The sequence below is a fragment of the Aythya marila genome (assembly GCF_965140915.1).
Source record: "Aythya marila genome assembly, chromosome: 10".
Lineage (NCBI taxonomy): Eukaryota > Metazoa > Chordata > Aves > Anseriformes > Anatidae > Aythya > Aythya marila.
In genome coordinates, this window is record NC_139051.1 from 11800506 (window position 1) to 11826272 (window position 25767).

General features: G+C 44.8%; 1 protein-coding gene across 3 annotated transcripts in view; it reads left to right on the forward strand.

Annotated features, from left to right (window-relative positions):
* The first annotated feature begins 4791 nt into the window (after window positions 1-4791).
* LOC309881713 (uncharacterized protein) overlaps window positions 4792-25767 on the forward strand; it is a 34633-nt gene continuing 13657 nt past the window's right edge. For 2 of the 3 annotated variants that reach the window (XR_014318174.1, XM_082767967.1), the window contains exons 1-2: window positions 20554-20691; window positions 22625-22715. Coding sequence is in view for 2 of the 3 variants with exons in the window: in XM_082767967.1 (XP_082624093.1) it covers window positions 20627-20691; window positions 22625-22715 (156 nt within the window). In the remaining variant the exon portion in view is untranslated. Of the gene's footprint in view, window positions 5177-16604; window positions 16794-20553; window positions 20692-22624; window positions 22716-25767 lie in introns of those variants that run through there. The other variant, XM_082767966.1, reaches the window with a different exon arrangement.

Below are 25767 nucleotides of genomic sequence, written 5' to 3' on the forward strand. Positions count from 1 at the left end.
GGATAGAGGGCTGTCCCTCTCCAGGATGCCCCTTTGCAGTGGGGAGGATGTTGACCTGATGGCAACCACTTTTTGCAGAGGGGAGAGCAGGATGGGCTCTGAGATTCTTAGGACTGAGCTGGCTGAGGGAGTAGATTGTGGTTCAGAGAGAGACAGAAAAGATGCCTTTCCTGAGATCCACCAAACTGCCAGACTTAAAGCTGATACAGTTAGGTGATGTCTCCAGATGCCCACAGGTACGTTGTTCTAAAATGGCACGTGTTGTACCTCACTTTGTATGGGCTACTGAGCTGTGTCCTTAAACACTCACCTAATTGTCTTAGTTCTTCAGCTACAAAGATTCATTAGTGGAGGCTGAAATTTCTTCCATCCCCAGCCAGAAACAAAAAGGCAAAGGACCTGTGAAAGGGAGGGGGAATTGCTCAGAAGGAGATGTTGCTGGCAGATGACTACAGCGAATCTCACGGCCCCTTTTAGCGCATCTGTCTCTCCAGAGCAGTTGATGGCATATGCAAAATGCAGCAAGTCCTTGGGCTATTGTGTAACTTGGGGGATGCATGCAGCCTCTGTTCATAATTAATCATTTAAGCAGCAGTAAAATCAAGTGACTTTACTGACAGTATCCAAACTGCTGACCTCAATGCATTTTAAAAGTTCGCTGGATACTGAACCTCGAATGACCCATGGATGGATCTGGAATAATAATTTTCATAATCCTCAAGTCATTATCTTAAGAGGGAACGTATTGTTCTCCTAATTAAGTCCGTCCACACGCTGTGCATCTTCCCATGCAAATGCACTGTGCATAAACTAATTAAAAGAAATATACAGCCACAAGGACTTAAACTGTCTTTTATGCAATCTCTTTAAATTATAAGGAGACTCCCTCCTCCCCCTTCGCACACAGTCTAACAAGGGATTCAGCACCATATTCAGCAGGGAAAACCACTGAGTAGTTTTGGATCAGAATGTGGAATTCCCTAAAATTTATTAGAAAGCCTTTGCTTTATGACATTTTTGTGAGTCCCCTGGATGTGTAGAAGACCTTAATTAAGAGAGAGTTATGATAGCTTAATAAGAGACAGTCCCTGCCCTGAAGAGCTTACAGTCTAAACAGACAAGACAGCCAAAAGCTGAAAGAGCTTCATTTTGCAGTTAAACAGTTCAGCCATTGAAGAGTTGAATGACTTTTTCAAGGTCATACATACAGAGCTGGAAATGGAAGCCAGTCTTCCTCCAGCACTGCAAATACACGATTCTTTCACCTTTAGCAGTAGACCCAAAAGACACGATGCATAAAAACCTATTTGATGCAACAGCACCAGAAAGCAATATCCCAGAAACTTGCTTGTGTTGGGTGAGATGAGAAATGGCTGCAAACCTTCTCGTCTGTTTTCGGCAGCTGCTTCAAGTTCTCTGGTGGGGTGAAGGCTGTCCCTCAGAAATGCCATTTTTTAAGGACAGGTGATCATCTTAAAATATTTCTTGTTATCTCTTCCCACTTACGTCTCAACAGCACTGCATGGATGTAGCAGAAGTGTCACACGCACCATGCCAGCAGTGTGTGTGCTCGTGTTGTCTCCGTGCCTCACACGTAGGTCCATGATCTTGATGAACCCCAGGCTGGCACCTGTATTTGGTTGTGGCAAGGACATGAATGAGGCAGGTTGAAACATTGTCAGGGTCAGCCTTTTTGTTGTAATCTCCCTTGGGACTGCTGCTGACATTGCCTTCACAGCAGGAGCAGAGCGGAAGCTCTGGCTGTGTCCTGCTTGCTATTTTACGCTCCTCTTGTAGGATGTGTCAGTATCTGGTGCCTACACGTCTGCCAGAGCACTGTGACACTTCTGCTTGCTCTCCTCCTGTAAGAAATCAAGCGCAGTTAAGTACTTTGTCCAATATGCCATCATGGTCTCCATGGGTGCAGGAAGGGGTGTCTGTGCATACTGATATGCTAAATTGTTAAACTACTGACAGCAAAATAATTTGGATTTTGTCTTGCTCATTTTCTCCCACAAACTTTTCTTAGCTTCTGAGGCTATGGGATAGCACGGATTAAATCTGGGGCCTCTGGGCTGCAGAACTATGTTGTAAACCGAGTCTGAGTATAAGATCATCTCAGTGTTTTCACTGGTCTGAATGGTCGTCAGTGGGTCTGGTGACAGAGACTCTGGCATTTGCAAATATCACATGGATGACTGTGGACCAGCTCTGCACAAAGGCAATAAGTGACAGGTCATGGTAAATGGGACAGTCAGCAAAGGAATGGTTCGCAGGAATAAAAAAGTAGTTTTTGTGCAACTCTGCTCTGAGCCAGGTGGAAGAGCACCAAGCAGCAGATGAAGACGGGCTGCATAGTACGCAGTGCTGTTCAAGTTCTGAGTTCTGCCAAATGGCCATTACTTGGTGCATGCAGCTTCTGAACAAGTGATGTCTGCAATGCTTGAGACAATGGAGCTGCAAATTTCAGGAGCAACTGATCAGCATGCATGAATGCCTTCCACAACGGGACTAGCTTGGGAAACTGTCAATCAAGCCTTCAAGAGCCCAGGCATGGTTGTTAGCTGGGGAGTGACATATTCCATCTTCCAGAGGGAGTCTGTCATTGCAGAAATGGGAGCAGGCTGGATTTGTATTGTCTTCTGATTTACACAGCTTTGAGCACTGTCAAAGAGAGGAGATAGGGTAGACCTTCAACTTGTTTTGGATAGCGATTTGCACATGGATTTTGAGAAAATGCAGGGGGGTTCCTCGCTCTTTTTTTTTTTTTTTTTGGTACTGCGTGTTTAGAAATGCAAAGTGAAAGATCTAATTTCCTTAGGCTGTTCTTGATCGCTGCCTCATTCCTTGCAAGTGCCAGGTTTCCTGACAGCATCCCTACCAATGCAGCAGTCACTGAAGCAGGCAGCTGGAGAAGGAGGGTGAGGAAGAGCCTGGCTCTGCGGCTGGGAGGCCCCGACAGCACAGCATCAGAACCAGAGCGAGCAGGCAGTTCTCTTATCTGATGTAGCCTGGAGACCAGACAGATAGGACTGCAGCAATCAGTATGATGGGAATGTGGTGGGTGGACTCTACCAAGAGAAAAGAAACCCTCCCCTCTATGGATGAGCCTTCATCTCTCTGAGATGTTCCCCCCTCTCGAGTCCTCATTCCAGTAAGAGGGAGGATCTTTTCCCCATCCAGCCATGAGATGAAAGAGTGCCCCCCATTTGACACTTCATGAGTTGGCTGAACCCTACAAAATGATCTTCATAAAATCCTGATTCCAGAGCATCAAAGCCTTTTCCTGACTGGTAAAAACCCTAAAAATTCCTGGAAGAACTGCCAAAGGGCAACGGGGCTGATTCTGTCAACTGCCTTTGGTTAGAGCTGGGTTTGGTTATTTATGGGGGCCGGGGGAGGCAAGAACTTTCCAGATGGGCGGCTGAACCAAATATAACAATGATAAAAATCAATGCAGTTATGTGAAGGAAAAAGAATGCCTGCGCCGAAGGCCTGCATGAGGCACACTTCTCTGTGCTGAAACATCCCTCAGCACGGTGCTGATCTTGGCATCTCACCCCACGTTGTTTCATCCCCATGCATTGCACAGGCACCTCCTGTGTGTCTGCTGAAATGTGGCTTTAGCTGAGGGTATCCTAGCTAAGTTGAATGGTACCTAACAAGACCATGCACTGATTGAGGTGTAAATACCAATTTCTGCTAAAAACACGGCCAGAGGAGTGATCAGCTAAGTGCTGTGATTCCCACCCCAGTGAGCTGACAGTAGGGCTGCTCGCAGCCCCTGCAAGAAGCCAACAACTGATTTAGCAGCATGATTTTTGCCTCCTCTGAAAGGTAACAGTGATTCGGTGTTCAGGTCATGCTGGGACTCCAAGGAAAGGTGCTTCTTGCTGAAACACTGTGATGTTCCCTGGAGCAGATGCATCTTTTGTCGAGTGATACATCACACAGAACTGGTGCATAGGGTATCAAGCAGGTTGCGTGGAAGCCTTGGGTGAAAGGCAAAATATAAATATGAATGTTTTCTGTCTGAAATGCCTGGAGAAAGTTGCTGTTGTGGTATGACGGTGTACAGGAACTGAGCAAGCAGGGGGACAACCTTCAAACTCCTCTGGGTTCTTAAGTCACCTTGAAATATTAATTCTGATTGCTTAGAGCGCTGTTCATCTGCGTGGCACTCACCGCATGCTTCCAGGTCAGGCTAAATACTGTCTCTTCTCCAAAGGCTTTGCAGTCTGGGAGCACAAGGGAAGAGAAAACAGAAGAAAAGGCAGAACATATGGGACTGGGACTGGTTGTTATGTCTTTGTATGCATCCCAAAATAGAGGATGAAGATTTATTAATTCAGTCAAGAAGAAGCTTGCTTGCCATCTACTTTGGGAGGAAGCATGCTGAGTATCTGGTATAAGTGGGAAGATGGTTAGGAGTCAGGACTGAGAGGGAGAAATGAAATGTCTGGTGAGAAGGGAAGCTTCCTGGGGAGAGTTGGAGTTGGAGAGACTGCAGACTGCCTCTCGCTGAGTGTAGCCTTGGGTTTCTTGCATTAGTGCAGGTTTGGATGCCTTGCATGGGTGTTTAATAGCCACACAATTATCTGGTTCAGTATCAACATCGTCCTAGTCTTTTTTAGAGGTATCCTTTGGTGGAAAGCCTTCAGTATTGTCATGGAAAGTATATGTAAACTCTACATTCTCCCTTGAGCAATTACATTTTTCCAAAGTCCTCTTGTACTTGTTTTGGTCTGGTATTTGCACTTCTTGGCCTCGTCTGTTGAGCAACTTGTGTTTACACTGCTGAAGAGGTGTTGAGGCTCAGCCTGCGAAGGTTGCTGTTCATCACTGTGCAGGGAGTTCCAGCTCTAGGTAAGTCAAATGAAACGGGGAACAACTTACCCAACAGGCAGCCTCATCCAGTTGTTTTGCTGGTGGTTGTTTTTTTTGTTTGCTTTGGTCTTTTTTTTTTTTAAATATTTTTTTTCTTGTTTATGTCAGGCTCTCCATCTGTGTTCATAGTCCTACCATCAGGTTTTACCAGTCTGCTGTTTTGTGGAAGCCCAGCTCTGGTCACAGCCATCAGTCAGCTGAGGTACTTGCTCCTCTCTCTGCTCCTTACTCACAAGCAGACCCTGCTTGCAGCACTTCAGCAATTTGGCAAGGAGAGAGCCAGGATGAGGTGAGTGATTTGTTCACTAGCGCGATGGCAGGACCCCTGGTTCTTGTTAAAGGCACGGGAGATAAGAGATACTGTTGATGTTTTAAGGTGTTCTTATCATAGACTTGAGCCCCAAATGGCACTTCATCCACACTTTCTCTCCAGCTTGTTGATGAAAATGGAGCACTTTCTCCCGCTGTCTCCAGTCTCTGGAAAGCCCCTAGACAAAAGAATAATTTTTCAGACACATCATTTCCTTTTGTGAATCAAACTCTAACCCCTTAATGTTCAGCAAATAATTTGTTCCAAAGGGACTGTGTTGTATGTGATCGTAATTACATTTGGTTTTTAATAATCATAAACACTCTTATTTTCTAAGAACCAGCAAAACTGATTTCCAAATCATTTAATTTGAATGGCATGTTTTGTGTTTGTGTAGCATCTTCTCCCCCCATACACACTTCTAAAGAAAAACAAACAATGTATTAAAAAAAAAAAAGGCAAGTGTGGGGGGAAAAACCTTGGAGAACTTTAAAAGACTCTAAACCTGAAAAGGGAGGGTGGGATCAGCTAATTTGTCCCTCTTTTGTGTCGTTTATTAAGCCTTTTGTTCTGGAACGCATGGGTTCAGTGGGAAAGCGGTTTTTGATATATAATGTATTTACTTTTGCTAATTAATTAAAGCAGTATTCATATGAAAATGCCGACTGATAATGGCTTTCACAGCAACAACTGTGTTTTTTAAAGTAGCAACTTTTAATTACAAATTGACTGGCAGAAATATATAAACCCAAATATTGTTCCACTCATTTCCTTTTAACTGTGTTACTCTTGCTTGATTTATCGGATTAGGGCTTTTCACACATAGTGCGTACAAGATATTGTTTTTAATGAGAAATTAAAAGATTACCAACAATACCCATAAACCATTAAAAACACAAACTCTAGATGAATGGTAATTAGACAGAATGATTTGAGGCTGATAAATTGAAAGCAATTAATGTATTTGTTTGGGATTCTGAAGATAGCTGTGTTCCAGAAAGCACTGAAGGGTTCAGATTTGGTGCTGGATTGAGTGCAGAGATACCTGCACAGCTTCAGGTGTCCAGGGTACCAGTAAAACACCAGTGGAGAAGATGCTGAGGGGGCTTCTCTGGTCTTTGAGAAGGGGGAGAGGTGAGAAGTCATATGAAGGGGCTTTGTGGGGAGGGCTGAAGGGATACATCACAGCAGGGCTGCCTTGGATCAAGCCTTTTTTGTGTTTTGTTATCTGTGACATAATGTAAGGGGAAACTTGAGGAGGTAAGAGGGGGATAAGTCCTGAGGACAAGGGTAAAGGCTCCTTATCTGTGCTGTGGTTTATCAGTATTGAGTCTTCTGCTTAACTCGAGCAGTCCTGAGTCAATGAGCCTGTGTGAGGAGCTGAGGAGGAGCTTGCATTTGGAAATGGTGGATTGTAACCCCAGCAAGATCATCCTGTTCCTATTCCTGCTCATGGTCTTGGCAAAGCAAATATTTCAGAATGCTATTTCATCAAAAGGGATAACTGTTGGGTGGTGATGCTTTTGGATTTTGTGTCCCTTGTACTTAGGTCTAGAACAGAGCTTACCATGATTTCCTATCTCAGGAGAAATTTTTAGGACATGAAAAATGGCAAAAATCAAGTAACCTCCTAAATCCAGGATTGGTATGTCTCTTCTCAAAAATATTAAAATAGTCCTTCACCCCAAAACAGAAAGCCCCAGGCAACACATGATCTGAACAACCAAAACATCTCATTTAATTTTTACTTACTTTTTTATTTTCAAGTCTTTTCCAAATGTAAATTAAATATTGAAATGAAGAGTCATGGCAAACAAAAACTTGCAATGTTTTTCTCATTTTCCCTGAGCGAGAAATATTCATCAGAATCAGCCCTTTCTTACATACAGTGTTTTGCTTATGATAATTTGGAATTTCTGATTGGGGGGGATGGAAGGGGGGTCATAAAAAAAAATTCTTGACATGGAACTGTGCAAGTGGAACTCCCTTCTTCTCCACCATCAGCTTATCTCTCTGTTCCAATCCCTCCTTTAGATGTATTTCTTCCATGAGGCTTTTCAGCGCTTATCCGCTGTAGAAAGAAATGCATTATTTAACAAGGCAAGAGCCAAGAGAACAGTGCCTGCCCTTCACATTTAACCATCAGCTGCTGGTATCTTGTTCAGGGAAGCAGGTTTTCAAAGGAGCTCAAGCTCTTGAAAGCCCTTACGAGAATGGATGCTGGTGGGAGCTCAGCTCTTTTGACAACCTGACCATCAGGTTCCTAGTGGGAACTGTTGGACTCAACCAGATTTTTATTTTTATTTTTAGGTTTTGCTCTTTAAAAAAAAAAAGTTCTCTGGAAACTGACTGGAGCAGGAGCCCTGTCCTCTGTCCCTCTCATGCTTTCTGCTGTGTCTCCATCCCTTCACAAAACAAGGATGTTGGCTCTCCTCCATCCCGCTGGAGTCACGGTTGGCTGCAGAGGAAGGCAGGTGTGTTAGCAAAGAGTTTCTGAGTTTCTTGCTTCCAGGGATGAACTGGACAAGGTACGGCTTAACCCACAGGGCTTACTCTAGGGAACATTCGCTGGGTTGTTGCCACTGCTGTAAAGTAGCATCTCGGGCATTTCATTAACTATTTTTCATTCCTCCTACACCAGTTCAGCCATCAAATTAACAAATAAGGTTCCTGGAGGAGCCACCTGGGAGCTATTGCAAAAGCTGGATGCCAGTAAAATCCAGTTGCATGTTGCAAAAGGGAAAAGACCAATAAGGAAACAATAACAGAAAAGCTCTATTAAAAAGGCATATGGATACAATGTTGCTGGCCCAGTTAATGAACCTGTTATATTCAGTAGTGCAATAAAATCCAAAGTAATTGCAAATGAAACTTAATGCCTTGTAAAAGAGTTCAGCTCCTTTCTTCCATGGCTACAGCTTTTTGAAATAAAGGCCTGATCCAGCAGGAGGTGTATGTGTGCTGCATAGCTTAAACGGTGTTTTAGGAAACATCTGATTAGCTGAGGACAATGTTGAGGTTGTTTCTAAAGTTCCTGCTTTTTAGGCCAGCCCAGCCTTCTGCAGGAGAATGTGACCTCGACCCTGTGCATGTGGGATCCTGCATGTTCTGGTCTTCCCTGCAGTCTCAGGCATCACTTCAGACTGGTGCAACCAGGAAGCTGTTGAAGTGATGGTTACTTGTTCCCCATTTCTCAAATTCCTGTGTTTTGCCATTGTTCTGACTACCCTGGTGAGCTCAAAAGCCCTGTGAAAAGCAAGGCAGAGGAGTCCCTCTAGCCTTCCCTGTATATGTATTCATTCTGGGCTTCAGCCCAGACTTCTTCCTGACTTTTTCATGACCCGTGATTCCTACCTGCTTCAAACTCCTTTCATTTAGGGAAAATAGACTGAGCCTCATGATTTTTCTTTTATGGACTTCAGACAGTAACAGTTTCTGTATGTCATAAGGCTAAATCCTGATAGTCTTCGCTTGGTTCTCAGGTCAAGCTTCCTTCGTGCCAATAAGAAATATATAGAAGGGAGAGGATGTGCAGCACCACCATTTTCTAGTGAGGCTATTGATTTTATTTTTGGTGATTTAGTACCCGATCCCTGGGGATTAAATAGCTGCTTGATAGTTTTAGCTTCATTTTAAAAGCATGTTTCCAGTCCTTATGTTTGCGTAAACTCCATCCCCCCCACATAATTTGAAAATGTGACTTGGTTATGCCTGAAAGACTAAGGATCCAGAAGGCAGAGAAAAATAACCCAAAGCTGATTGTTATTAAAAACAACCACCACCCCCTCCCCGAACTGATGGTATTTGAATTCCTGGGTTTGCATTGCTGATCTGGGGCCAGGAGAACTGAAGGCAGGTAGAAGCCTGACTTGCGTTAGATTAGAAGCTGAGACCTGGCAGTTTGCTTGAAAATGGCCTGAGCCTCGTGAATGACCACCTCAAAATGGGGTGAGCAAGGACAGAACGAGAGTCACAGAGGGAAATATGAGCCCTCAGAGAATCCTTCCTAATTCCACCTATAAAATACCATTTTTCAGGAGAGATGTATCAGTCCTACAAAGGGTACTGAACCTTTCTTCTCCTTACTAATCATTTTTATGTTTAATTTGCAATGCTTCGTTTCCCCACACGAATTGACTATCGCTGGTAGATAAAGCTGCGAACGGCCCTTTTAAGTTCAAATGATGGTTCTAGTTGCACATTCCTCAGTTAAAAATGTGCAGTGTCCTTCTTTCCTGGCATGTGCTAGCAGAAGTCATGGGGTGCAGTCTGAGAAATAGCCTGTGCTTGCTTTATTGTTGTTCTTTCCTTCCTCTGATGGCATGAGTCAGGGATACTGTTAGTCTCTGAAATGACAGTGTCTCCATTTCAGCAGTTACTCTGTCCATTTCATTGTTTTACTGAGCTCTGGCAGGCTATAAAGTTTATCTCGAGTCTGTGTAGTTGACAATAAAGGGGCAAATTTCTGAAACTCTAGTGGGATTTCTAGAGAAAGCTCCTTCCCGCTTTCCTCCTTGAAAGGAAGCAACCTCCTGCAACCTCACCAGCCCAGTCCTTTCCTCACTGGGCTGGGGCTGGACTCCTTTATTGGTTTCCTGTGTAAACGTGGGTTTGACTTGGCTTCTGTCAAGGTTCTTGCTGAAATGGGTCCAATGCTTTATCCTCACGGCCACCCACGCACGTGAATTCCTGGGTATCATAAATCGGTTAAGATCCATGCAAGTCATGGCACCTCTCCCTCCTCACCCCTTTGTCCACCCCTGGGGAACTGTGCAGCATTGTAAATGGGGGCAAATGCGGATAGGTTTAAGGTGGGGAGCTTTTGTTCTCTGCAGCTAAGAGATGGCAGCAGCAGAGACATAGTCTGTGGAAGGGCATTAGGGCTCTTCGATAATTAAAAGCAAGGCTGTCCTTTAAAGCTGGATGTGAAGTCTGATGAAGTCAAAGGAGAGATTTCTATTGATGTCAGTGAACTCTGGATCAGTCCCTTCCAAAGCAGCAAGGAATATGGTCCTAATCAGATGATGCAATTGTGGCTAATTACTCATATATTGGCAGCTGGATACTATAGAGGCTAAAAATAGGCTTAGCATCTATGCAGGACCCTAAACAAAACTTCACATCTTTCAGGAGTGCTCATTAGGAAAAGGGACAGATCCTGTACTCGGGAGGGTATTACAGCAGAGGCCAGTGGGTATTGTGTCCTTTGGCAGCTCAGCTCCTTTGTATGGTTAAATGAGAACACCACGTATTTTTGGATTTGGCTCCACTTGTAGGTGTTGAAAGCTTGAAAGCCTATATCTGTACAAATTTTAAAGACTGCCTCCCCTTCCATTTCAAAACTGCATTTTGCAAGGTGTTATGTTCCTTCAGCTGCTTTTGATAGCACTGAGACAGCACGATACCTTTTAGGGCTATGCATATAGATAGTCAAAGACTTTAGGAAGACCAACATTGGATTTGGTTATTTAGATCAAGGATACATTTGAGAGCACTTCAGAAACAGCAGGCCAGTCAGCAATTTCACGTGTAGCTCTTGATTTGAACTTTGAAACCCCAGCAAAGCTGGGGTATGTGATCCCAAGACTGGGCTTGTCTAAACACAGAAATCGCACAGAACTCCGGTCAGAAAAAAGCAAACATAAAAACACTGAACAAATGCAGTGGTCATGGGTAGCTAATCGTCCCACTCAGGAGCCCTGGCGTTCTCAGGACACAACCGTTATCACCTAAAATACTACCTGTCCCACTGCAGCCTGGGTTTGGTCTCCTTGCCTGTGGATTAGGCATAAGGAATATAAAACAAAATACATGCACAAAACCCTTGTGTTTCCTTTGCAAAATCAGGCTGTGCACATAGCTAATTCTTTTCATGTTAATCTACACTTACAACCCGATAACAAGCTAGAGCTTTCTTCTTAACCAGGCTTGATTAAATTTGGAAGATTTCTTCCCAACAGGAGAACCCTTTCTGCTTTCATGCAGTAAACATGATTTTGTGCTTTCTGTATTTCCCCTTTTTATTTTTATTTCAGGAATTCTTTTATTATTATTATTATTTTTATGAATAAGCTAGTTTTAAATCAATTTCAACAGCTGGAATTAATTTTCCTGTTACTGACTCTTCACTTGGGCCTGTCACAGAGCGGGAGGCTTTCTATTAGCATAAACATAACTGAAAGCTCTGGAATTTGCATTAATGTACTTTTAACAAGTTGACAGTCTTTTGGCACACGCTCCTGAGATCTGAGAAGCAAGGGAAAAAAAGACTGTATTATACCTTACACTGGCTGGATTGTAAGAAGCTGTCAGGTAAAACCTCAGGTTTCTTTTCCTACTGCAAAAATATTGGACAAAATACCCACTCATAAGCAGGTGCATACATCTGACAATTTTGCAAAGTCCTTATGGCTTGCTCCTGGCCTCTGACAGAGCACGCTCACGACTCTGGAGTGAGCTGTTTTATTGTTATTTAATGGACGGGGAACTCAAACGAGGGCTGGAGGTGCTGAGGTGCAAAATATTTTACAAAGTTTTTAACAGGTCACAGGAAATGTATAGTTTAGTGAAAAGGGCTATGGACCCTTTGAGAAGCGATCCAAACCCTGCTAAATAAATTGGAAAGTGTCAAATAAGGAGGTGGGCCCACAAGCCCCTTATTACCTCGAGGCAGGGAATTTTAAGAGGGCTCAGCATGGCAGTTTTGCCAGCAGGTGACAAAATCATAAGTTAAGACCCAAAGACTGTGGCAATAGTTTTATACAACTGTGATTAAACCCAGTAATTACAGTGAGGGTCTTCCCATCTCCTTCCACCTCCTAACTGGTAAGTGAACCTTGCCTTCATTAGCCACAGGCCCAGAACCCAATTTCTGGATAAACAGAAGCTGGCAAATGATGTGGCAAGGCCTTGAAGGAGGATGCAGAGGTGTCTGTGTGCATGGGTGCTGTCATTGCTGGAAGCTACAAGTTAATTGAGACCCTGCACTGCGGGCATCAGCTGTGCAGATAGCAAGCTTTGGGGGGCTCTGGACCCCTCAGCTATGTAGGTGATTTGCCTGCATATCAGTGGGGTTTGATATGTGTAATTAAGAAAGAAATACCTCTTTGACTACTACTTGGGATAATGATGTTAGAGTACTTGTGAAAAATGTACAAGCCTACATCAAATTTATGTGTATATTTATGTGTGTATTTCTAGTAACACTAGAAAAGTAGGCAGGAAAAAATATTTGGACTGCATTTCAGGCTTGTATCAATTGCCACGGGAATAAAAGCAATACAGAGAATTGAGGGAATCCTTTAAACTACAGGATTTCTTAAATTGACTTCTTATTTGACTGTTTATTTAGGCCCTACATTAAGACAAAAATGTGTGCTTAGCCAGCTCCTCCTGCTGGATCCAGAGCAACTATTAGAGCTTATTTCCGCAAAGATATTGCTGATGCTGGCTCCAGAACAGAGAGGAGAGGGAGGCCTGGGAGAGCCTCTTGGTGCTCTGGTGCTCAGCTCGCCCTGCAGCCAGGGCCTTGTGCAGCTCCCCCCGGCTCAGCACGCGGGGGCTGTCGTTTTGCTCACACAGTGGAGCTGCTGCCAGCGGTTTGGAAGGGCTGTGGTATTTATCAGCTTCAGGCTTTGTTCCTGGGTTTGCCTCTTTGAGTTTGGACAGGCCAAAATGGTACCCACTTGGGCTGGAAACTATGAGTTGATCTCCTGGCCAGCGCTGGAGCAACGTGACGCTGCTTACAGTCAGCCGTGTGGCAGTGGGCTCGCTGCTGGGAAGTGTCACCGAAAGGTCTGCTAGTTAACAGCAAAGGAATTGTAAATAGCTGAAACCTGACTGAATTCCTCTGTCAGCTCATGACAGGATCCTTCTGCCACTCCTCTTCCTGCCTCTTCGCTCTTGAACCACAATCAGTTGTCTGGGAGAGAACGTCTGCTCTCATGTGTGCAGTTCCAGTTGCTATCATCACACTCACTAGGGCTGTTATTTGTCACCTCTAAGAGGGGGAGAGCAACTTAGAGCTGTGGAAGAGCAGTATCCTACCAGTCCCTTCCACGTCCTTTGTAGTTTTTCCCTTTTCCAGGTGATTCAAGGCCCCAGAGACACTAGCAAGTGGCAGAGGCAGCCTGTCCAGCGCTTCTTAGCTCAAGGGCTGCTGTCCTCTGTTGTGTGGACTGATGAAAAGCACTCGAGGTGCATCTGCCAGCTGTGACAATCACACCAGCTTTCCTAAGATAACTTTAAACCTAGGTCTGGCACATCTGCTGGTGTACTTCTGTCTGCAACGATCTCTGTGCAGGTTTCTGATCCAGCCAAGGACCACACGTAAGTGCACAGCCTGTGTGGGGCTGGCTGGCTTAGAGCTACCTTGGGAAGACTCAAGTTGCAGTGTATGAGGCAGAGAATGGGCTGCAAATGCACTGGAGCTTCACCCATCTGACAGCTACATGCCCTCCTTAGACAAAAAGGAGATGTTTTTCCTCTTTCACAAAAGATGAGATTTTTCCCTACCTGCCAGCCCAACCCCTTCAATTCCTGTGAGCCCAGAAATCATCCCAAATGCCGGAAAGGGGAAAGGATGACTGTAGTGCTAGAAGCAGGGGCCAGCAACTGCTCTTGTTGCAAGCAAAGTGATCCGAAGCTGAGGGCCTGGCTGCCTATGCCAGCGTTGACTTCAGCAGCGCCAACAGTGGGTGTTGCGTGAGCCAACGCTGACAGCGCCGGGCCCACGGCCAGGGGATGTGTGTGAGCGGTGGGCAAAGGAGCCGCGGGCCAACAGGGCCTTGTGGTGATGGGAAGAGGAGTGTGGGAGGGGAAGGGGGCAGAGGAGGTTGGTTTAGAGATACTGTCCACCGCGCTGATTCACCAGGCTAATCGGATCTCGGTGGCCTTTTTCCTCTGGTATCTGCTCTGGGCGTCTGTCACTGTTTTTGAGAATTTATCTTTCTCATCAGAGCTTGGTGTATTTTTTTTTTAGTGTTTTTTTCCTCTTCATTCAATGCGTGTAAGAGGAAAACATCTGAAAACAAAATGTCCTTTTCTCAGAGCTCTGCTCAGCAGGCCTGTGATGAAGTTTCTCCTTGCTCTGAGGAGCGGGGGTGCCCTGCGTCAATGGGCAGTCAGGGCTAACTACAGCCTCGGCTGAATTTTTCCTTTTTTCTTTTTTTTTTTTTTTTTGGTGAGAGTTCTCAGTTCCCTTCCATGCTCAAAACAGTACGTCAGGGCCATTAGTTCCTTTCTTCTGCAGAAAATGTTGCTTATACGTTCATTGTCATCGAAATATTCACTACGGCATAGACCCTGTGTGGGTGAATGTCTGGTGCCTTTCCTTTGGTCACCTTGTTTCACCCAAGCTTTAGAAATGCCAGACTGATTTAGAATGGCAATCTTAACGTGTAATTTTCTTGTCTAGTGGAAAGCTTTTAGTATAGCTCAAGTTGTGGTACTGTTACCAGAGCAAACTGTGGAGCTCCGTTGTGTCCTGTGCCATCTGACTCGCTTGGTGTGAGGTGAAGCCATGAGCTATGTGGAGCTCGTGATGATCAGCATGCCAAACCTCCAGCCTCTGCAGCACGGAAAGAGGGGTTCAAGTATTAGTTATCTGTCAGCTGAAACCTCCGCTTCGACCCTGCCTTATCTGTTAAGCTGAACACAGCACGAGAGGGGGGCTAGTTGGGGAGCATCTGATAAAGGAACGTTAGCTGTACAAAGCTACTTTGGTGAGACCTCTCCGTAAACATCATCTGTTGCTGATTTAGCCTTGCATGTTTACAGGCAGACGTTTGTTAATTATTTCTGCTTTCTGGAGGAAATATTTTTTAAATATGGAAATGCGTGGAGATATTTGAACGACCACTTAGCATCTATTTTGTATTACCTAGAGACCTTGTAATAGGGCTTCACCGAACAAGAAACAGAATATGCCTAGGGGAGATACACCTTGCTGTAAGTAGGTCGAGGCAGCCCTAGCCAGGGCAAACAGCTGGGGAAGGGGAGAGCAAGCACAAGGGGCAAGGTGTCCACTCAGGGCTGTGAACAGGAAGGTTGGGAATGGAGCTGGGCAAGGCTGCAGGTCTTCTGGCTCTGCCCAGCCCTTAAATAAACTGCTGTCACACCAAGCTTGGGTGGGCAAGTGATAAATTAGATTAACTGTGTTAATCATGAAGGCAAATGGTATAATATTGCAGTCTCTGCAGCGTTTTTGCCTTCTCATGATGTCTGGCCTAAGATCCTGAGCTTTTAATGGGAGAGGTGCTGGTTTTCTTGAGAATAAAGTGTGATGCTAATTTTGCTCTTTTTCTGCATGCAAAGTGTCAGAGACAGGAAAAGACATTCCTGCCGTTTAAATATCAACATTCAAAGAGTGTACTTGAGTGTGTCTATTGGTTTACAGGTCTGTATAAATCAATATATTTGCTTGTCTAAATTTGAGAACTTGGGATGAGGCAATAAAAGTAGATTACATGCAATTATAAGTGGAGACAGACTGTTCTGACTTGTTTTAAGCTACTTTGGTTCAGAATTTGTGTGTGACTGAGAGTCAGAGTCTTCCTTGGAGTTTGTGTTCTGTGCATTTCAATTTCTCCTATCCGGAACATGAGAATCTCAGGAGATCAGCTGAAGGCTATACTATCACAACTGCAACCCAAACAGGGCTGCTGTTGGATCCTACCCCAGCCTATTTCCTGAAGACAAGTTCTGACCTAGAGATGTAAGTTATTTCCACATACCAAAAATGTAGAAATGCCAGTTGGCCGGTGTGTTCCACTGCCATGGATTGACTTATGATACCTCTGTTATGGCTGAATGGCTGCTGTAATGTAAGAAGTCTCATATGGGCTTTCAGAGACTATTCTTGAAGTAAAACATGGTTTGCTTGGAGTGTCTTGTCCTGTCTAGGCTATTGCTCTTGTCCTTCCTGCTCACTGGTTGCTTTGACCTGATCCTTACACTCCAGAGCTGAGTATTTCCATGCTTGTTCATTTTGTACTTTAATTAAGGATTTTCAGAAGCAGTCAGGGTTGACCAAACTCTATTCCTACTGAACCCAGAAGATGTTTTCTCTCTGTCTTCAGTGGGAGCTGTAGAGCAGGGCTTGGTGATGTTGGAAAGCCCATGCCAACTGACTGTGCAGGTGGTGCAGATGCTGTGGGCTCAAAGAACCACATGTTTCATGGCAGAAGCAGTATTTTTGAAGACTGTTGAGGAAAACTGGCATGAGAGGTTGTCTTGTCTAGGAGTGTTGTGCAGGGTGTAGGAAAGACAGCCCAATGCAGTTAGAAGTGGAGGATTCAGTGGGTAAATATGGGGAGCATTTGTTCCTGAAAGGAACTTGTTTCCTTCTGCTCAGTCTAAAACATGTCTCATTCCTCTAATTAACTTTTTTTTCTTTTTATCCCTGCAGGCTATACTGAATCTCCTCTTCATGCTGCAACGTCCCTACTCTTGAATGTGTTGTCCTTAACTCATTCCCACAACTGCACCAGCCATGAGGGGACTGGGAATGCACTGCAATGCTCAGGGGCATGTGCCAAGTCCATATTTTTCTGGGACCAGCGGTAGGCCACCACCAAGAGCCCTCTCCCACCAGAAGGTACGTGCCTCTTGTTGATGCAGCCAGCGTATTAGTGGCAAGAGCTCAAAATGAGCTTGAAGTGCATGGGGAGGCTGTAGAGAGGAAGCCCAGGTTAGTGGGACTTCAAGGAAACCTGTCCACAGCCTCTGTTTCATTGTCATCACCCAACGCTTGAGAACCTTCCTGTGATACCAGGATGGGCATTTGTTACGGTTATCACAACGGTAAAATTGTCATGGGTAAAAACATCCCATTGTCCAGAAATACAAGACAATAGTGTCGGCAAAGAGGGCCCACCCTCCACACCCCCTTCCCCTCACAACTCCTCCACACTCAGGAAGTGGCAAGGCTGTACTGTGTGGCCAAAAACAAGGCAGCAAAACTCTAGTGAAAAAGGGGAGTTAGAGCTGATCGGTAAGCCAGGCATGGGCACTGAACATCTCTCAAGAGATAAGTCTCTGATGCTTGATTCTTTTCAGTCCTTTTGGAGACTGTGATAAGGAGGCGGCAGTTGCTTTGTCAGGGTTGCTCACGCTCTTTTGTGCAGTGTTCAGTCACTGAACTTGCTCAGATAAGACAAACATCTAAACTCCATTTCCGGAGACACATACCAGGCTTTGCACTCAGGCAATGGTTATACCAGCAGTGGGCTACTAGAGGCAAAACTGATCTCGAAAGGCTGTGAGAAGGATTCTCCGTAGCAGCTGGTGCTTCTGCATCTCTTGTGCTCCAAAACTGGAATCCAGACTTTCCAAGGGGCCCAAAAACGCTGGGGTATTTGGCAAAGGTGGCCACTGGTATCCCACTGGGAGCAGTGGTGGGGTGAAGGACTTCTGAAAAACTGATCCAAATTCTGGGTGCTCTGGGCTTTGCAAAGCTGGGCTCTCACAGAGTCCAGTCCCAGGCATGTATCCTCTTCACTGGATTTGTGAGTTCTCAGTTGTCAGAAGCGAACTTGTTGTAGGTAGCAAGAGCTTTGGTTGCTGCTGAAAAGCAGCCTCAAGAGAACAGAAATGTGATTGATTAAAGCAAATCAAGTCTGGACACAATTGTTTAGTACAGACAGTGAAGGAAAATGTACAGGGAAATGTAAATCTGAAGGGAGTTTTGTAAGGTGTCAGGAGGTGATAAATGGCTGAGTTAGAAACCAGTTGGCATGCTGCATGAGGGGATGGGGCAGCCCTTGTACCTGTGCTTGGCTAGAGTTTCTGGCTAAAGTCTTACATAAAGGGATGTGTTTTGGGGATCATTCCCAACTGGAAGGAAGGAGCACTCCCTGTTCAGTTGCCCTAACTTCATCTTCAAGGTTTTCTGTAGAGGGATTCCAAGTAACTACTATGCTTGATGTAACCTCTGAGCTCAGAGAAGTCTTTGCCAAATCTTTGCTTGGTATGGGCAGATATATGTCAAATGGATACAGCTGTACCTGCTTCAGTAGAAGAAGCAAACCTGTGGGTTTCAGACGTTTTGTAATATATCTGAATACGTATTCCTTGAATGATTTCTGGCACCTGACAGCCTGGCCATGAGCACTCAAGCTTTTGTCTTCTGGCTGGGTAGGGAAGTAAATAAATCTAACAAACCTTTGCACCCCAGAAAAGACTCAGTTCCTCAGCAAGGGGACAATTCCCAAAATTGAATAGTAGCAACTTGCAAAATGCTTGCTTTGTTCTCCTAGACCTGGGATGAAGCATGTCCTCACTGTGTGCAACCAACTGTGAGTGACCTTCTGAGGTCTCCGGTCCACATAAAAATTCCATTTTTGAAGTGTTGGTTTTAGTGTGTAGCTTTGTGCTTAGCCTAATGGGAGGCTGACTCAGTTAGCCTTAGAGGACGTGGGAAAGTACATCAGTAGTGGAAGGAAGGGACTTTTTGGACAAAGCATTTTTTGAATTTTGTGTGAGGGAGTTCCTTTATTTTCATCCTGGAAAAAAAAAAAAAAAAAAAAAAGTGGAATTAATTTTAATTTACATGATGTTGTGGGTCCCTGCCCATTAACTCAGGGCTGGCCCCTGGCAGCCTTGAGACTTGGCCTTGGTGGAGCTGCGCATGCAGCCACTTGGTCCCCAGGACGCACTGAGAGTGTTGTCACCACCATGTCCCTGGGAGATGTTCCTCCCGGTGACCCTGCACTGTGCTCAGCTTAACCCTCTGCTGAGCAGCAGTTGCATCACTTAGGCACCTAATCCCATTTATAAACCAAGATACCAATTATAAGATGTCAATAAATTTTCAGAACCCTACAGTGGAAAGGCCTATTATTAGGTCATCTAGGATATAGTTCCGTCAGTGCAGGGTTATTCAATTAACTGGAATACAAGTCATTAGTATGGGCTTTTCTTCCTTTTTTTTTTTTTTTTTTTTTTTTTTTTTTTTTTTTTTAATTGCTACTACCAGAGCAATGATTTAAGGCATTTCTGAATTTCATTGGCACTTCCTTTCACTGCTCATGGTCAAATACTAGGCCTCAGGCATGTGATGGTGTCCTCCTGCTATCTGCAGCAGCATCAGATCCTGTCCTGAGAGCCTGTCTCTGAGAGGAATAGAGGCACACAGACCTCCTCTCCTTTCTCGTGCCGTGTTGCATTTTTACAGGTAGCTCAGAAGTGCTGTGTAATGGTGTGGATTTCCCAGTTTTTCCACTGTGTTTTTCTCCAACACGTGGGAGCTGTTTCGGAAAGCAGTGACCTAGTCACAGTGCCAGGGCCTCAGTAAATTCACGACCTTGTGCCTCTCAGTTTTTCCTGTTTTCTGCTGATGTGCTGTGGAAATTGGAATAATGTGTTCTGCCTGCAGGCAAAACTTTCCAGCCCTGCTGTCTTGCAGCAGTATTTCCCAGATGGAAACGTTTCTCCTACTTTATCTGAATATACCTGCCAGCCTCTGAGGTGGGATGTGCCTGGTGTGCTATGTGCCTAATGGGTGAATACTCCCTCCATGTGCCCATCCGTTCTGGTGTCTTCTGGTTCCCCCAGGCTTTCATTTCACTCCTGCTCTTCCCATTCTCCTTCCCCAGGCTGGCTGCCTGCCCTTTGGGAAAACCTACGTGTCCCTTGGTGTGGCAGGCGGCTCGCTGTGTCGGGGGAGCTCCAAGAGCTGCCCGAGTCCTGAGCAGTGAAACTTTGTTTTTTCAAAGTCACATTGACCTGAGTGCTGCAGCAAACGTGTATGGTGTCTGCTGCCGTTGTTTCGCATGAGGGAGCTGCAGTCAAATATTAAAAAGGCAGCAAGAGCATTAAATTATTCGGCAATGGAACATTGTCATTCCTCCATAAAACTATTTTGACCTGTAGTTTTCTATGGAGTCCATTGCTCTTAAATGTGCAATGAGAAAGGAAATTAAAAATTAATCTTTATTTCCATCTCAGAAGAAAACCTTAATTCTCTGCATTGAAATTATACTCGTAATCCAGGGTAATAAATTATAGTTTTTAATTGCAGCTAGTCACAGCCAATCAAACGGAGACGTCTCTCTTTCTCTCGCTTGCTTTAACTTTGCTATGCAGAAGATTTCTTGGAGTGCTGGGAAAAAAAATCACGTACATTGACCCAGGCTCTTAATATCATGCAGAATAAGCCCTGGACATGCTACAGCAATAAGGCTCTGCTCTTTTCTGGCACCCTTGAGCCAATGACCCGAAAGTACCTTATGGGCAGTGATTGCGCCATAGAGTCAGGCACAGGGAAATGGGCAAATTCTGCCATGTCCCCGTGGAGAAGGTGGTGTAGCATCTTGTTCAAGGTTACATACCATGAGTCAGGGTTGAGCTAGGAACAAAATTTAGATCCTGATTCAACTATTTTTGACTATCAGACACCACTCCTCCTCTGAGCAGGGACTAGGAGCCAGCATGCCCTGCTCTGGCCCACTGCCCAAGCACCTGAGCTCTGATACCTCTTCTAACAAAAAGAACAGGTAGGTAAAGCAGGTGTTTATGCTTGGTGTCTCCTGCAGGTAACCTCTGTGTTCTTTCACATTACAGTACGTTGTAGGCAAGCAAAATGTTTCTTGGTGTTTGACATTGCTGTATTGTGAATGATGAAAGCTACCATGGAAATGGGCTCGCTAAGGTATGGCACGCTTTTAGCACAGCAAAGGAGGTTTGTTCCCAAATAACTGATGCTTTGCATGTGCCATGTTCTTCTATTGCTATCCTTCAATGTTTGTCTGAGTACTTGCATACTTTCCGTTCTTGCTAGATCATCCAGGCTGTCATCTAACCACTGGTATGGTGGCACTTAGCCAGGAGTTGTTGTCTCCAAGAGCAGCCCATAAAGTGTTCGAATACCTATGCAGTGTACCTGAATTCTTTTGTAGTACCTTTGTCCAAGCAATCCAGCCTTGGCTTTTTTTTTTTTAGCCACATCATATCCAAACAATGAACCAGACTTGTATGTAACAGGGAGGATTTTAAAGGTGTCTTAATACTTCCAGGCTCAGCTAGGAAAAGAGAGTCAACAGGAATGGAATCTAGTTGGAGAGAGTAATAGGTAAGAATCTACAGTTTTAATAACAGCTGCTAAGTCTTTTTCCTAGCTTTTTCTTAATTGCATCAGTATGTGGAATAGCGTACAAGAGAAAAAGGACAGCAAAGTGGCAAAGAAAAAAAAAATGAGACAGCTGTGGGAATGTGGTCCACCTGACATAAAAAGCCTTCTACAATTGCATAGTGTTATCAATATATTCACAGCAAAGGTGTTTGTTACCAATCAGGATTAGTCTGGCACATCTGTAGTCTTTGATTTGGAAAAGACTGTAAAATCTCTGCCGTCAGGGTCTCCAGGCTGTGACCACTCTTCCTCATGAGCTCAGTATGACTATTAGCAATGAGAAGTATGGTGAAATCCTTACTCCAGGATGCATAAAAAAAGTGCAGACAATAAATCTAGCACTGATTTTGACTAAGAGCACTTATATTCGTGATGATTAGTCCCAAGATTCCAGATATGATGTTTATGGGGTCTTATTCTCCACTAGTAGTTTAATAGAGAGTTTTAGCTGGGCAAAAGAAAACAGTGTTGGCAAAACATCCCTCTGTCATAGCTGATGTTCAGGCCCTCACGAATTCTGCTGCCCACCCCACATCACTGATGGTAAGCTGTCGTGCTCATCAGCCGGGGCTGCTGTCTATGGAGGATCTCTGAACCATGCACTAGCTGGGAAATCCCATGTGTATGTCCCACAAAGGACCCTTGTGCAATTAGGGAACCCAAACCATGCACATGCTCTGCTGCCGCAGCCCTCGGGCAGCCTTGGAAGTAAATTAGAAGATTGCAAGGAGATAAATTTCAGTATCCTGAAGTTCTGCCACCTTTGGGCATCTCAGCTTTTTTCATTACACAGAGATGTCCTGGGAATGATGGTGGTGTGTGGATCAGCAAGGGCTGCTTTTGGCTGAAGTCACAGGGATGTAGCTGAGCAGCTTGCCCTGATGTATTTGTCTACATTTTGCTGCTAGCAGTGTGCAAGTTTTAGCCTAGATTAAAGGTGCCTTATTTGTGCTTACGTACTCTGATTGCATCTGAATTGATTTGTCTGAGCTGCTTTAAATGTGAACTCTACCACTTTTCTAGGCAGTATTCACCATGCCACAACAAGTTGGATTGCTTGGAGACTTTTCCTGGTGGTCTAGTTGAATTTTGCAGTTAAATTCCTTCTTTTTCCTTTCATTCTGTTTTTGCCAATTGTATTTACCTATAAATAATTCTTTGCCTTTTTGGGGAGCATTTAAGGATGAGTCAAAGCTGTTTGGTTTTTCCTCTCCTTTTCTGTTCCACCCCTCGCCAAATCAATTGAATCAGCGTTTGGTCGTTTGTACTATCTTTTTATTCCCTACTTTCTCTTTTAGGTATCTACTCATAAGGCAGTATAAAACAATTGCGGAGCCTGTTCTCCTAGCTGTTGATACTGCAGAACAGCATATTCATCCTGCTGCTGAGGTAAGTAACAAACATATCCTCCTCTGGATCACGAAAAAGATTCTTAAATTTTGAATGAGGCATCTTTGTGGTGCAGCAAGCAGAGACTGCCAGTACCATACTCACCCAAAACCTCTGCTTCCCAACTGGGAGCAATCAGTGAGAACAGAGAGCACCCAGTGGGCTATAACTTGTGTCTATATACAAACAAGGCTCCTTCTGGAAATTAAATGGTTTATCTAAAGTTATCGGACTGCTGACTGCTCTTTGAGAGGTACTCCAGGGCTGGGTAAGTAACTGCAGTCCTGCTTGTCAAATCCAAAGGAAGAATGATCCTGGAATTTATTGTCCTGTATGTGTAATTTTTGTATCTAGGAAAAGAAGGATTTATGGACTAAACAAACATGTTTCCGGAAGACGATGGCAGCTGTATGCCTTTAGCAGTAGTGGCGGCATGGTGAATGTATCTCATCAGAAAATCTTTATATTTTATAGGACAATAAAATTAGTGAATGAAAGCAAAAAGGGAGGTATAATGGATCTGGATTTTAACAAGCATATGAATCAATATCTCATGAGATCTTGCCTGAAAAAATGTAATTGTGCTGCGGTGAGCAAGGACATGCAAAGAATAAGGGAAAAGAAGCAGCAGGGTAGTCTTGTGACCATGGTTGGAGATTTGACCAGGACAGGATGGCCTGGCTTTCAGGGCTTAGCCAGCGGGTTTAATTCCTTGCTCTGCCAAGAACTTTGCAAGAGCACATCGCTACTTTTCTCTGTTTTGGTTTGCCATCGTTCAATGAAGGCAGTTCCATTGCCTGCTTGCTTGTGAGAAAGATGATATTTCAAATCAAGACGTGCCATGAACCGTGGCAGTGGAGACCGCACAACAATGTCAGATTTTCCACCCCATCATATGAGCAATTATAAGAAATTATCAATTTCTCATCATTTCATGCTTTATGCACAAAGGGAGAGACTCTGGTTCCTATTGGAATTGTCACATTTCGTACACGTTTTCCATCAGTGTGGTTATTGATGCAAGCTGCGGAAATGAGGAGAAATCAGGCAAAATGTCTTTGTGATTATTGGGTTAAGCTCCTCTCCCCAAATTACTGTTACTCACCTCTTACAGGCTGATTTTTTTTTCTTTGACTTAGAGTTGTGTGGGAAGAGGAAAAAGATTTATCTGGCATTTGGAAGCTTCCTGTAGCAGCAGCAGGAGCGAAGAAATGTCTTTGCTTTTCCTCTGTCCTGGCAATAAGTAGGAAGAGGTCTTTGGGGCTGCACAGTGATCCTTCAGGCTTACAGCCATGTCACTTGGTGTTAGCTTGGCTTTCTGGTGCTTGGGGAGGAAGAGCATTGGCTGTTGCCCACCCCCCGAACACGTGTGCTATCCGGAGAGATTGTCTCCGGCGAATGCTGAGCAGCTCTTCTGTATCAAACACTTCCCACCTTGAAAACTTCCTTGGTTAACTGCTCATTTCAAAATCATTATTAACGTATTTGCACAGGGATTTTAGAATTTAATTAGCCTCTTTTGAACTGCTCTTAGTGTGTTTGTCTAGAGAAACAGAAAATCCCTCCATGACTTGTTTGCTTTCTTCCTTCGCTGGTTTTCACTGGAAGGGAAAGATACCGATGGGCTTTGCGAGGCTGCATCCTCCTGGTGCGACTGGTGCTGCATCTGGGGAGGAGCTGTGGGGCTCTGCAAAAGGTGCTGCTGCTTCTGCAGTGCATCGAGGCCTCCCCATGCTATCGAGGGTGTGTGAGCATCGGCACAGGCCAGGCTGCTGAGCTCAGGAGGGCTTGGTCCACTGGTGACAAGGCACTCCGTTTCCATTTGGAGGCTTCCTTCGAGTTTTTTTTCCTTTTGTCCCATCCTGCTTTGAAAAACAAGGCTGGGCAGAGCAGGGTTTCTGGTGTTCCCTGCCTGTGCAGGAGCGCACGCATGCGCGCTCTTTCTCTCTAGCAAACCACAGTGGTTATGACCACTGCCTCTGGTACTGCTGTATTGGTCCCAAATTGAGGAAGGATGACTAACTTAATCACTTGATAGTTTTGATTTCTAAAATTAAACAGCCTGCCATATGTGCAGCACTGTTACTATATTTATGCCAGCAGTTAGCAGACAGCATTGGCCAAGTGAGAGGGGCTTCACAGCTGCAGCCTGTGCCTGCACTGCTCTTGTATGCACACAGATGTTTCTCCCCCCTTCTCCTAACTGCAGCCCTGTAGACATTGCTCCAGGAGCAACAGCACTAGTGCTCATAGAGCTTTCTGGACAAACTCTAAGCCATTGCTTCGTAAAGGTGTCCTGACGCACCTTGGTGCATCTCAGCTCCAAAGAAAGGGTGGAAGAGCCTACAAGGCTCCAGCTCCATCAGCAAAAGCAGCTGACATATCAGGGAGAGCAAGCGAGATCCAGAAAGGCTTCCCTGAGGAAACGGTGGGTGCTGTCCCCAGCAAGTCCCTCAGAGGGCTGTGTGTGGCCCCGGGGGATGCGTGGCAGCATTCTGTCCTGAGCTGTCTGAGCCGTTGGGTGAACGAGGGGCTGAGATGTCTTTCTCTCACCTTCGGCTCTGTAGGAGCTCAGTTAGCGCCATGCGGATTTATTTGGATTCTAGGGGAGAGGAAATAAGAGGAATAAGCACTGGATAAAAGCCAAGGTGAAACGTACAGAGGTGGAAGGAGCAGGGCCTCGTTCTTTGGAGGAGGACAGACTGAGGGATGAGATGTTAGTTATTATTTTGGTTCGGGCACCATTCCTCTGATCTCAGACATGTTACTCGGCTTTGTTTTCTAGCAGGAAATCTGGCTCGCTTGGCAGGAGGATTAAGAGATGGAACTAATATTTAGCACTACCCAGCTAAGAGTGTTTGGGTGAAACTGAAATATTTTGACATGTTAGATATGATTTTACTGACTGACTTGGTGACTCATGGGTGCTTTTGTTTGGTGTTAAGCAGGTGTTGCTGCAAAGCATCGGCAGCAGCGTGTTTTGGTAGGGTTGTGTGCTTGTTGAGGAGGTGGTGGGGAGAGGGTTTGGTTTTCATTTGCTTAGGCTTCTTAT